Raw genomic sequence first — 13,704 nt, forward strand, 5'->3', positions numbered from 1 at the left:
CCCTAGTAAAGATTTCTTGGTCTGTTTACCTGCTGCTCCTGTTATGTGCTGCTTGTTTGACTTCCTCCTGCTCAGGCTAAGCTCTCTGCCCTGATGTAATTTTTTAAGCCCACTCCTCGGTTAGACCTACGGTGAAAGTTTCATTAATGTTGTAAGATCAGTTACTTGCTGCTGTTAATAATTCCATGCAGAAGTTGAATGTGGCCTTACATGCTACTGTCTTCCCCCCTCCTTTGGTCCCATTGCCAGATTCAGTGTTTCTTGACACTTGACTACCCTTTGAAGTTGATGTTCCTGCTGCTCTGATGTTTTTTATGTGGATCTATTCATGTGTCTTGTCTGGTTCAGAGTATTTCCTTGATTCTGGGTACTTGGCCATCTTGTCTACACATATATGCTAGCCCTTAAACGCCTAATGGACGTATCATACGTCGACTAAAATTGTCTGTTGGGTGCCAAGCGGACGACTCGTACATCGACTACAAAATTTCAACCTTCGGTCAATCTTGACTCGACCAAAATGGTCGAAAAACGCAATTGTAAGCTGCAAAACTCTACATTCTAGCAATATTCAATCATGTACCCTCATTTTGCAACAAATTGGAAGTCTCTAGCACAATATTTCAATTTATGGTAAATTTTTGAAAAACTTTTTCTTACGCTCGCGCAGTAACTCAGCTGAAAATTTCATAAATTCTTTTTCGGCTATTTTGTCGTAATTTTTGCAATGTTCTATATTAGCTGTTACATAAAGTTTTATATATGAAAATGTGTGCAATTTCATGTAAAATACAGCAAAATACAACCCATGGTTATGGTTTTTATCAGTTTGGGAAATATTTTCATATAAACCAAGATAACATATACTCTTCAACTCGGGTCAACTTTGACTCAATCAATGATAAAAACGCAATTGTAAGCCAAACTTCATATTCTAGTAATATTCAATCATTTACCTTTCATTTTGGTAAACAATTGGAAGTCTTCTAGCATAATATTTCGATTACTTGGTGTGAATTTTTGAAATTTTTCCTTACGTCCGCACCAGAAATTTTTCGCCACGCTTGTCGTAATGTTTGCACCGTTTTATATTAGTCATTACATAAAGTTTTATATATGGAAATGCGTACTTCATGTAGAATACAACAGAAATAACTCATGGTTGTAGCTTTTATCAGTTTTGAAATATTTCATATAAACCACGTTTATAACTGCTGTGGGTCTTCTTAAATCCTCGTCAACTTAACTCGACCGAAATGGTAAAAACGCAATTATAAGTTAAAACTCTTATATTCTAGTAATATTCAATCATGTACCTTCATTTTGCAACAAACTGGAAGTCTCTAGCACAATAATTCGATTTATGGTGAATTTCTGAAAAAAAACTTTTTCCTTACGCTCTGCGCGCAGTAACTCGGCCGAACATCTCAGAGATTCTTTTTCGTCATGTTGTCGTAATGTTTGCATCGTTTACATTAGTCGTTACATAAACTTTTATATATGAAAATGTGCGCAATTTCATGTAGAATACAACAGAAAATAGCTCATGGTTGTAGCTTTTATCAGTTTGGAAATATTTTCACATAAATCATGATAACTGCCAAAATTTCAACCTTCGGTCAACTTTAACTCGACCGAAATGGTCAAAAAATGCAATTGTAAGCTAAAACTCTTACATTCTAGTAATATTCAATCGTTTACCTTCATTTTGCAATAAATTGGAAGTCTCTAGCACAATATTTCGATTTATGGTGAATTTTTAAAAAAAACATTTTCCTTACATCTGCGTGGTAACTCGGCCGAACATCTCAGAAATTCTTGAGTCACGTTGTCGTAATATTTGCACCATTTTATATTAGTTGTTACATAAAGTTTTATATATGAAAATGTGCACAATTTCATGTAAAATACCACAGAAAATAACTCATGGTTGTAGCTTTTATCAGTTTTGAAATATTTTCATATAAATAACGATAAATAGAAAAAATTTGACTTTCGGTCAACTTTAACTCGACCGAAATGGTCGAAAACTGCAATTGTAAGCTAAAACACTTACAGTCTAGTAATATTCAATCAATTAGCTTCATTTTTCAACAAACCGGAAGTCTCTAGCATAATATTTTGATTTATGGCGAATTTTTGAAAAAACATTTTTTTACGTCCGCGCGTTATGAATTCATGCATCATTTTGTGATAATATTTTCTCTGTGTTGCTTTGATCGTTTTACAATTTGTTATATACCAAAATCATCGCAATTTAGTGTACAATACAAAGAAAAACAAAATATCCCATTAGCTTTAATCGTTTTGCTCACAGCGCGATTTGTATAAAATTATATATGAAAAATTTTTTTTGCGCTGTCATATATTTCAATATTTATATATGATAATGATATTTTTTTTCATTTCTGATGGTTGCATACTAAACTTCAGGCAATGACAAAAAAAAGGAGCCAAAAATGAACTCTTAATCTTAAAAACTAAGCATGCTGTGATTTTTGAAAAAAAAAACTTTTTTTCCGCTTCGGCGCTAACTCACCGAACGCCGCCGGCATACGGGAGACGTTTTTGTAAATAGAGGCTCGGCGTTTAAGGGCTAGTATGCTGCAGTGTACTCTTGACATCCTTATATTGTATGGCATCTGTGTACTTGATTTCTCCCGAATTTTCAACTCCCCCATGTACAGTATTTGGCCATTCCTGCCCATGCATTGAGCTTTTCCCCTCAACTACTTCAGCCTCCATGGCATGGACATACCCTCCAGTCCTGCCAAGTCTTTTGGCTCTTGTGTATCCTACTTTGGTGTATCCCGCTCATGTCTATCCAGCTACCGCCAGTCTTGTTTGACTTCAAGCGCTTGTGCACTTTAGTGTGTTCAACTGTCTTTGCCACTTCATCTGTTCCTGCCTTGGCTCCTATTCTTGTCAGCCTCCTTGCCTTTTTTTTTTCCCTGCATTCTCACCTTCTTGGGTGGTGGCCCTCACAGTCACCATAATCACAGCTCTGTCACTTCATTTTCACAGGTTCTTCCTAACCTGCAAGTGATTCCACTAACAAGTGGGCTTCCCTGTGTACATATAAAAAGACTGCTACTGAGTTGTACTCTTAAGCCAAGTCTCCTTAGTTTAGCATCACTGCAGTTCAACTTTATCAGGACCCTAGACTTGGTTCTGCTCATTTCCCTAAGCATGACCGTGGCCTGTGTCCTTGATTTCCAGTCAAAGAAGCTCACCCTGGTCCAGTTTCCCTTCTACCTCATCTGGTTGTCCATCAGGGTCTCCATACCCTTCCATTAGTTTTCAACTTGCAGCCTGTGATTGAGTTGCATGGGCACCCCATTATTGTTTCTGTGGTTACTACGTCAGTTGATTAGTCTTCCCCATTTTCAAAGTCTTTAACTGGACCTTCTATGAGTGTGGCTTATGCTTGTTCTGATCTGGAACCCTCAGAACACTACTGTGTTCTTGTCTACATTTATCTGCTCCTCAACTCCAAGGAAATTAGACTAGATTCCACCCAGGACCCTGTACTTGTGGTTAAAGACATGGGTGAGGAGACTGGAGATGGTTTTCTACATGGAAATCCTCAAGTGGATCTATAACATCTTGGGTATCAATTGTCCAACTAATCCTCTATGTGAGGCTTCTGTTGCCATTCTTTGTAAGGATTATGAACTCGAGTTTTAAGACCTTCAAGCTCTCATTGCTAAAGTCTCTCCACACCATCTATAGGGATGTTGTGCTACACTTGGCTGACTGTGGCCGTATAATGATTTATGACGGACCCTTGGAACTACCTGCCAATCCCCAACCAAAGTCTCAGGAGGTTCTACCATATTCATTATTGCTCCTCACAGGCTTGCCTTCTATAGCCATGGAAGCCATCACCAAGGGCAGCCCTGCTTCCTTTTAACCTTACTCTTCTCACTAGAATGCTGCATTGGTGGATACCAGGGAGTGTTTCTGCTGAGTCTGATGCTTTTGAACTGTAATAAGTGGGTGCGTGCTTCCACCTGTTCTTTGTTGGCTGTTAATTTTCCTGCCTGCCAAGGACATGGCCAGAGCTTGTAGTCTGTTCCTCTTTCTAGTAATTTTTTTAAATGTTCACGCTATGTATGAAGTGTTTAGTAAACTTAATGATGAAGAGGAGAGACTGCTCAGTATGATCTGGCATGGCTTTCTCTACGGTAAAGCTATGTTATTTTTTGTTCTTCCTGTTATGGAAAACAGATATGGTGAGATGAAATTATGGGGCAAAATAACACTCAGTTGATATAATGGAAAAAGTCTAAAAGCAGCTTTTTATCAATAGTTTATTAGTAAATTTCAATGGCTGGCAGCACTGGTAGTCTCTTGACTTTCTGTACAAGAGAGGTTTTAAATTCGAAGAGTTGGTAAAAATATCGAAATACTTGGACCAGTGCTCATGTGATTATTAAAGGACTTCCTGCAGTAATTTACCTGATAATGAATTACAGCATTAAACTTTGTCATTAGATTGTGGCATTCTTCATATCAATATGAAAATCACATCAAGTAGTTTTATGCCATCTTTAGAGTTGTCTCATTCTTTTAACCACATTTGTTTTATGGAGAGCCCTCATAACCGAATTCCTGTGTGGAGAGCATGTAGGGTTATTACTGATTGTTAACAGTTTTTAATGCAAATGTCAAAACTTCATCCAACACTAAATGTCAAGTTTCGGAGAGGAACCATTTGCAAAAGTTTTGTCAGTCTTCACCAGTTTTGGTGTACCAGTTTTATACTGAAAAAATGACATTAGAATAGAGTCAAATTTTTTTCAAAAAATTTTGTCAGGCCAGCCCTGTGAGAATGAAATATTTTAACCATACTGTCTAATAATGATAATCTTGGTAACACATGACTTTTCTGTTACTTGGAAGCTTGCTGGAAGTCAACATCTTGTGTGCTTGTTCCACTTAACTGATAGTTGAATTTGTATATATTTTTATAATCATGGTAATTTTCACAAAACCTTCACACTTCCAGGTTAGGTCTGATATGCATAATTGTGAAAGAGCTTATTACAGTGAACCCTCAAAGTTAGCTGAGTTTTTGCTGGCCCTGTGTTATGGTCTTTTAATTTACTTGCCAGTGATTTTGTTGTAAGGGCAGAGTTACATTGGCTCACGACAATTGTAATTTTTTCATCAGGATAACTCAGCCTGTAGCTGAATCACCGAATGCCCCTTTATGGTAAAATCATACTTTACTGCTGCAGTTATATATTTTTTGCTTTTTGTTATTGCTAGAGATGGGCAAAGATGATTTTTATTTTTTGTTCTTGTGATTTTGATTTAGATTTAGATTAGTGTCTTGTATTAAAAAGACTACTTAAGATAGGTACTCAAGTATTTATTGTATTGCAGACTCTTTTTGGAGGAGAACATTTCTGTGTGATGTGCATCTTCAGGCTGTTGGAGTAAGTTCCAGCCTTGTTATTTTTCACCCAGAAAATTGTTGTTAGTAATGCTTTCTTAAGGTGTGTACCCATGCTGACTTTGCTGTGTATGCATGTTGTAGTGTCTGGTTTTAAGCATTGTGAACTGCTTCTTTATGTCAAAAGAACTCTGAAAGTCAAAGGTGTGTGTGTTTTTGAGGCTAGATGCAATATGTCTGTTTCTCCTGAATTACATACACCTTGTATGGACTTACGGTATGGTTTGTAAATTTGGTACATGTCTAGGAAATGAAAGTTGGTTTATGTTTTTTAAGCTAAACTATGTACAACATGGAGTGTTGGTAGAGTTTGCTTTCAGTGATTGAACTCTTCAAGGCAAAGCGATTGTTTGGGAGTTTTTAGATGGTACTTTAATTATGGGTGTATAATTTCAAAGGTATACTATAAGTTTAAATGCACAGCATGTAAGTTTCTTGTTTGGTGGTCATGTTGCTGTTATGCCTTTGTATGGATGCGTTAACAATAGTTTGGTGAGAGGTTTTGGACAGCCTTTGTTCAGTGATTCAAATTAGTTTTCATTAATAAGCAGTGTTATTTTTGTGACATTCTTGGTGTGTATTATTGAAAACAGTTCAGCTTTTTATAAAAGTAATTTTTTATAAGTACAAGGCTGCTCATTTTTTATAAACTAAACTCAGTGGATGCAATCATTAAAACGAGGTATGTTTTATTGATTTTATTCAGGTTGGTTGATTTTTCTCTATTGGTGAACTATGGCTCTCAGCATCTATTCATCCTTGTCCATATTTTGTTCGAGTTTGAGGAATGATATTCCCATATGAGTAGACAAAGCAGACAACCTTACACATTTCTGTATTTAACTCTGCCCCTCCTCCCATAGCCTTTAAATTGGGGGCTTGCTTGATGCATAGAAGGACAGTTTAATGGCAGTAGGGTCAGTTTTCTACTCTGGAAGGCACTGCCATATTGCTAAGGCCAGTTCTCAGTGAAGACTGTACCTATGTTAAACCTCTTTCTTTTTTTTTAATACAGTATTTCCTTCCTTGCACTTGGACCAAGTGTTGCTGACAACCAGTGCAAAGATATTGACCATATTTTGACTCATGCAAGATTTAATGTGGGTTGGAGTTGAATCGAATACTTCTTCACTTTAGAACTGGAGTATATGATGTCGGCGAGCAAGGAGAAACTGCAACGGTCAAACTTTGCCTTTAGTGCTAGATTTGATCTCAGTGGACTGGAAATTCTTTAAGGCACTAGGGTAAAGTGTATGTATTAGTAATACCACTGTATATATCACATTCATGTATTGAAGCCTTGAGGTCTAGAGGCTGTCCTTTGCACAATTAATAAACATACATTATGCAAGAAAAAGTTTAATAGCAGGATGAATGCTATTACTGGTATTGTTTTATTACCTCATAAACCATTTGGAAAGTTGAGTCTGGAAACTCAGTCCATATGAATACTGCTAAACAGGAAAGACACTTTGAATCTTAGATTTTGAAAAGTAAATACTTTCCTCCTTAGTTTTAGAGAACAAATTACTGTGAAAATCCAATGAGTTGTCTTCTAAACCTCAAACCCAGATGATTGGCTGATTAGAGCAGTTATGAAGAAACATTCTATTGGTATTTGAATATAAGAATACTGAATGGCATAAATGTTGAAATAACAAAACCTGATACTCAGCTGACTCCAGGAAACAGGTGTACTGATTGCTCGATAAACATTTGTGGCACCCATGAAGTTCAGAGATGCCTTACAGACTAAAGACCCAGATGACTTGCTTATTGGGAGTTATGAAGAATCAGTGTATTGATTTTCAGAATTTGAGAAAAGCACATGGCATAAATGTTACAAGCAATAAAGCATGATACTCATTGCATCCAAGAACAATAGTACTGACTAAGTGATAAATACTTTTGGAACCCCTAAAGTAAGGGTACAGCAACATCCTCAACCTTGATATATATGGGACAGAAAAAAATGACAACTGTACAATCAAAATTAAGAAAAATTTCTGATTAAAGCCTATTTCCAAAACCAAAAGTTCTTTATTAAAACAAACAAGTATGCTCTTTTATTCCAAAAAATTTTTGCCATGTGCTAAAGCAAAGCAATATGTGAATTGGAAGATTTTCCCACAGACTGGACTTGCACCATCCACAAATGTATCAGCTGTGCTGTAACATTTGAGAAGAACATCGTGCACCAATAGCTAAATAATAATATAAACAATTCTGTTATCACTTATTGCTAAGTAATTTATCCCTCAAGTGGTATAAGTCATAATTATTCAGTTTGCTGAACCTTGGGCCAGCCATGTGAGTGAAATATTTGAAGTCAGTGTCATGTTTGAATGTTAATAATAGTAATAATGTGAAACCAAAGTAATGTAAATCATTACACAAGTTTCGCATGGACCGAGTGCTCAAATAACATAACATAAACAAACATAAGGTCTTAACCCCAGTCATATTTGGATCCTGAAGCAAAAGATCAACATTACCTCAGACTTATCCCTTTTGCAAACAGACAAATGTCTGTTTTCTTCAACAGTAAAGTTATCATATCCAGTACTATTTTGGTAGCTTCAAGATGCAAACTGTACCTACATATATAATTGTAGTTTTGGTCGTGATAATTAAGGTAGTTATACAATATGAATGAAAATTTGCATTAAATATATACATATACGATACATGCAAGAGAACAGGACAATTAAAATTGTTATATAATTGGATTGGAAAATCGAACAGCCACGCTGGCTTAACATTGAAATTTTATTTACTTATGGTAGAAGATTTCTTCTATTCAAAAATATTAAGTAGTTTTGTAGTTCCTATTGCGAATTTGTTATTTATCGGTTTGTTAACAAATAATTGACAGTTGTAGACAAAATCTTCGCTATTCATACAAATATTTGCAAATTTGGAAAGTTGCAAGCATATGACTCCATAAGTCATATGAAGTGGGATATTTTAATAAAAGCAGGCAGTCCTAATATTTCAAAATCATATTCTCCTCTTTTATCATAAACTTTGGGATGTATTGAATTTACAGCGAGTAATATATCTCTGTTATTTAGTGATAATAGATCATTTGTATGTCTAAGTGTATGTTTTGCTGTTTATTTTGCAAGAATCTTGATTCTTAAAAATGTAAATGTAAATTGGCAGTGTTGGGGCTGTAATTAACACCCATAGGGATAATTATTTTTTGCCTATAAAAATTTAAAGTGTATTTGTTTTGAAGCATTATTAAGTCAGTAAGGATAAATTTTAATTGTATATTGTGTATTTATTATTGTATTTTAAAGTTTTATGAAGAAAAGATGGTGTCATTGGTAAATTTTACTTTTATGCAGCAGTGATATGACTTATATAACTGTAGAGCTTTCAGTCAATGTTATTTTGGTTGATGGACATAGAAGCAAACCATTCTGCCATATGTAGGCATTTGAAGTGACAAACTAGAATAGACAAAGCAGTGAATGGAAAAATAGTATGTTATATTTGCTTGCTAATCACAATTATGGCAATGTAGTATGCTGTAAAATCATTCCCTTTTGAGAAATCCCATGCAGTGTTGTCAAGTGGAATGCAGTAGTTAGCTCAGTGAATAATGATAGTGGTTTTCAGAAACATTTTTATCTGTAAATTTGAAAATTTAAAATTTGAATTTTTGGGAAAATTTTTTTTTAGTACTTCCTGTACTATAGTTGATGGTAATCAAATTAGCATGAATACCTTATAAAGAACTCACTCTTATTAGTATCTCCATATTCTCAGATCATTGTTGTAAATGTATTATATTTAAAAATCGGTATGTATAATTAGAAGAAAGAAAGGCTACAGGAGAAATAACCTCAATACTTACAAAAGTGCAATCACATTTATATTGGCATTAATTGTTAATTCCCAACTAGCCTCGTGTGCCTCCACGCCAGATAAGCTCAGATGGAAAGATCAAGATCAGATATCTGACATTGCAGAAGGTAACATGTACTGTGCATGAAAGTTCTGCTTATTCTGATTACCTTTTTCTCAGATTGTCTAGTCCAGTTCTGCATTACAACTGGCTTTCTTATGTTAAGAAATAATACTCTTGAATATATTTGTCATTTGCCTACACGACTTCTAAATATGACTCAGACAAGCATGTTTCTATGCTGTTGCTTGTTATCACTCCTTTCGTTTAAAGGGGAGATTTCCTCAAAATTTGCCAGAGGCTATTTTGAATTGGCATCAAGATGGCATAACAGACAGACATGCTTTAGACTCTTACTGACCCACATATGCTGTTGATCATGCATCACATCTTCAGAAGTTTGTATGATTTGTGATGTAAGAGCATATTTGCATCCAATAATTCATTCCAGAAACACAAGATTGATTCATTTTTTGTTTCTTAACTTGCAAAAAATGCTGTCTTGGCAAATTTTTAACATACCCAAACATAGAGAATGAGAATGACTGGCAGAATGGCTTATAGTCATACTGAGCTGGTGTGAAGCCTATAGTATATTGATAGTATATATCATATAGATAAATTTGTGTTTTGTATTCTCAGCAAATTAGTATCAGAGCTTGTGTGTATTGCTTAAAATAGGAGGCATGTAATTATGCATAACTGCTGATGCAAAACAGTTATTTGTCATTTTATAAATTGTTGTATGATGCATGTAAAAAGTCATAACTTCATAACAGTAAAATTACATTACGTTTAGTGGCTTGTTTCAATTTTATGTACAGTAATGTTTCTTGTTTTTTTTTAAGTAGCATTAATGTGTATTAAGGACATTTGAGGTACCAAATCAGTAGTTTAGATTGTGTCGGTGATCTTTTCATTGATAGGTCATGGTTTTGGAAGCCTAAACATACTCGTAAGCTTATTCAATGTAATTTAGCTAATTTATTTATATTTTTTAAATTTGCCATGTTTATTTTAAAGACTGCACCTTGTGCTTAAATACAAACGAATTATTAGATACCTCCATAATAGTTGTCATATACTGAATACCAGCATTAAGAGGTATCTTTGCCTAATTATATGTTTTTGGAATTTTGAACCAGAAGTTTTGAATGGGAAAAATTGTCATGAATGAATATACATAATGGAGGTTTATACTGAAAATATGGTTAGTATTTTTCTCACTTATGCAAGACCATTTCATTTTACAAAACCAATCAGGATTATGTGCATATGAAATTGGGTAAACTTATAACCCAATAGTGTTGTGTTGTATTGAAGGCTAAGATTTTTACTGATTTATGACTTCATTAAAGATGTGCTACTGTTAAAGATGAAAGGTTTGACAAAAAAATGTTCCCTCCTCCTTTGGTCTCCTCCAGTCCCTCTTATTCCATTCATGTATGTCAGTCACTGCTGGAATAAGGAAAGTGACTGGAGGATACAAAACATTTGTAGAACTCATGAAGATAGCAATAAATAGAAAGGATTGAAAATCCATTGTTGCCATTGTTGTTGGAGGCACAACAATGAAGACAATGACTGAAGACTTGTTTTTCTTGTTTGTTTTGCTTCATCAAAACTGATCTGTTCTTCAGTTCTTAAAATGAACACGTTTGAGAAGCAAAGAGCAGATCAATCTTGCTGAAGCAAAACAAAAATCGATGGACAAGTTTTTTGTCAGTACATAAGACCAGTATTCAGAAGAAAAGGATTTCTCTAAAGGAAATGCAGATGCCTTAGGTATGATTCATATTCAGGTAAATGGGATTCCAGTTAACGTGCTCATTAAGTGGTGATTTTATCCTATGGCAGTCTAGTGAGATGAGTAAAGGAGTTGCCTCAGAATTTAACTAGACATTCCAGATAGTCCATTCATTAATTAAAAGTAAAATTTGTAATGCCTCACAAATAGGCTTGAGTGGTGTTACTGACTTTAGAAGCTGAGGCCTGTAAGAAATAGTAAATTAATAATTTTTGTGAATAAAACGTTGAAAACTTCTTATAGGGGAGAAAATTTTCAGGTATGCAAACTAACTTTTCCTATAGGTAGGCCATATTTTAAAGTTCTTATTTTCAGCAAGTAGTGATGTAAGGTTAAAATCAATGAACTAGCTGAAGTTCATAATTAGCAGTTCTTGGCAAAGGTGTGTTTGATGTAATGTACTTGGTTTATATTTATTAGTTTTTTAATGTATTTTAGAAGTTGATTTTGTTGGTAGTCTTACATACAGTAATTGTGTTCTTTATTGATGTTTATGCTGGAGTTTTTATTCTTGTTATTAGCCAAGATAACCATAGGATTTTTGTCAATGAGCATGTCTTCCTGTCAGTACTTGTGTCTTATGCATAAAGCTGTGTTTTTGTGAATATGTTATAAATTGAACTTGATTTTTCTTAATGTGTATTTTAATGTTATACATAAAATGTTTTAGTTTTTGAGATTTATCTCCTCTCACAGACGAGGCGAACATCCACAGATGCTCAAGAATCATTCCCTCCCATGAAACGTTCGAACAGTATTACACAACAGCTGAGGTAAGCTGGGGAGATTTTTTTTAGGTTTGTTTATTGTGATGCAATCCTTTATATTCTTATGTATGTTATAGTTTATTTTGATATTTTTCTTTTATATTTTGTCCAGGTTATAACACTTGTCATTTTTTTATATTTTGTAGTTTAAACTGTTCATCATTTGATTTTTTATCTTTGTTTTTAATGTTTTGCCAGTTGAACAGGTTATCACTTTATTGTTACAATTCTGTAGAGATGTTAGCCACATATTAGTACAAAAGTTTAGTTTAATTTATTGCAGCAATTGATTGGTTAACAATTAACATACATTAGTTGCCATGTTGTTTTATGATTTATAAGCATTGGTGTCATATTTCATCATGGTGTATTTTAAAATTCTTCTTCAGTTGGAGGTGTTTTTGGGAACGCTCTGTTTCAACATGAGCTTTAATATGACGAATAGAATATGACAGTTAGCGTTGAGAGAAAAGTAATTGGGCCTTGAATAATCCATACATGCCTTCCTAGTGTAGTCTTGATACAGTATTTTTATATCTATCAGGGGACTTTTCACCAGCATCACTTCCTGACAGTGTACCATAGTCAGTCCTCATTATTTAATTTGTTTTAACAATTTATCTAGTTCAGCCCCTGATAATGGGACAGACATGCCATTTTTTTTTAGCTTTTCTTTCTCCCTCAGTTTTAATCCTTTACCCCATTTCATCATTGGCTTTTACAGTCCACCAAATTTACCTTGGGTATCTGAAAGGGCACATCACTCAACAAAACTTACAAATTATTCTTTTTTTAGCAATGCTCCTGTTTACACAGCAGAATTACTGTATGTGCAACAGGCTCAGCCATTAAAATGATCAAAGTTATACCATCATAGAAATTCATAATTTTTAGACTCTTCAAGTGCGATAAAAAATCTTCAAAATTGTCATCCCAAAAAATACCCTTGCTAAAAAAATGAAAAAATGTTCACATCACAAATTATTTGGTGATGGTCAAATTGTAGAAATATGTTGGATTCTTGCCCATGTAGGCATCAAAGGAAATGGAGAAGTCAATAAACCAGCCAAAGCTGCAACTACAGTAGTGTACTATGACATGATCACACATAGAGATTCGTGTTGGTGATTATGTAACATCTCTAAAACATTATACAGCCAGTCTCTGGTTAACGGTGATCATCCAGCGACGAAAATCGGCAATTTTTAGCATTGAAAATTGCTGCTTTCTGCTTATCGGTGCCGTTAACCGAAAATCGGCACTTCAGCACCGATAAGCTCCAAAAATTGCCGATTTTCGGTTATCATCACACCCTCAGAACAGAACCCCCACCAATAACCGGGAACTGCCTGTAGTCAATAAATGGCAGAATATATGGAACAGTGAACATGATAGTAACAAATTAAATCAAGCCCAGTGCTAGAAATAGAATTCATCAAATCAAAGGGTAGACTCAAGCAAGTCATCAGGACACATCTTAGAATAATTGTCACCCTTGTTTGACCAATTTGGATATGTGATGTATGAATGTCCAAAATATGATTGACAATGAATGGCAAGTTTTGGAAACAATTCAGTAAAAAACATTTTGTCAGTTCCATCATTCTCAGTTAACCCAATCACAAAGTTTGTAAAGAGCTGTAATTTAATTAAAATCAAAACATTAACAAAAATCCTGGCCAGCCCTCTGAGAGCTAAATGAATTAGGTCATTGGTTTGGTTAAACTATGGAAATAATATTAATCCATATGAT

General features: G+C 34.6%; 1 protein-coding gene across 1 annotated transcript in view; it reads left to right on the forward strand.

Annotated features, from left to right (window-relative positions):
* LOC136835786 (F-BAR domain only protein 2) overlaps positions 1-13,704 on the forward strand; it is a 261,890-nt gene that overhangs the window by 188,864 nt on the left and 59,322 nt on the right. The window contains exons 13-14 of the mRNA XM_067099642.1: positions 9,376-9,444; positions 11,881-11,957. Of these exons, the coding sequence (XP_066955743.1) occupies positions 9,376-9,444; positions 11,881-11,957 (146 nt within the window). The remainder of the gene's footprint in view (positions 1-9,375; positions 9,445-11,880; positions 11,958-13,704) is intronic.

The sequence above is a fragment of the Macrobrachium rosenbergii genome, chromosome 55 (genome assembly GCF_040412425.1).
Source record: "Macrobrachium rosenbergii isolate ZJJX-2024 chromosome 55, ASM4041242v1, whole genome shotgun sequence".
Lineage (NCBI taxonomy): Eukaryota > Metazoa > Arthropoda > Malacostraca > Decapoda > Palaemonidae > Macrobrachium > Macrobrachium rosenbergii.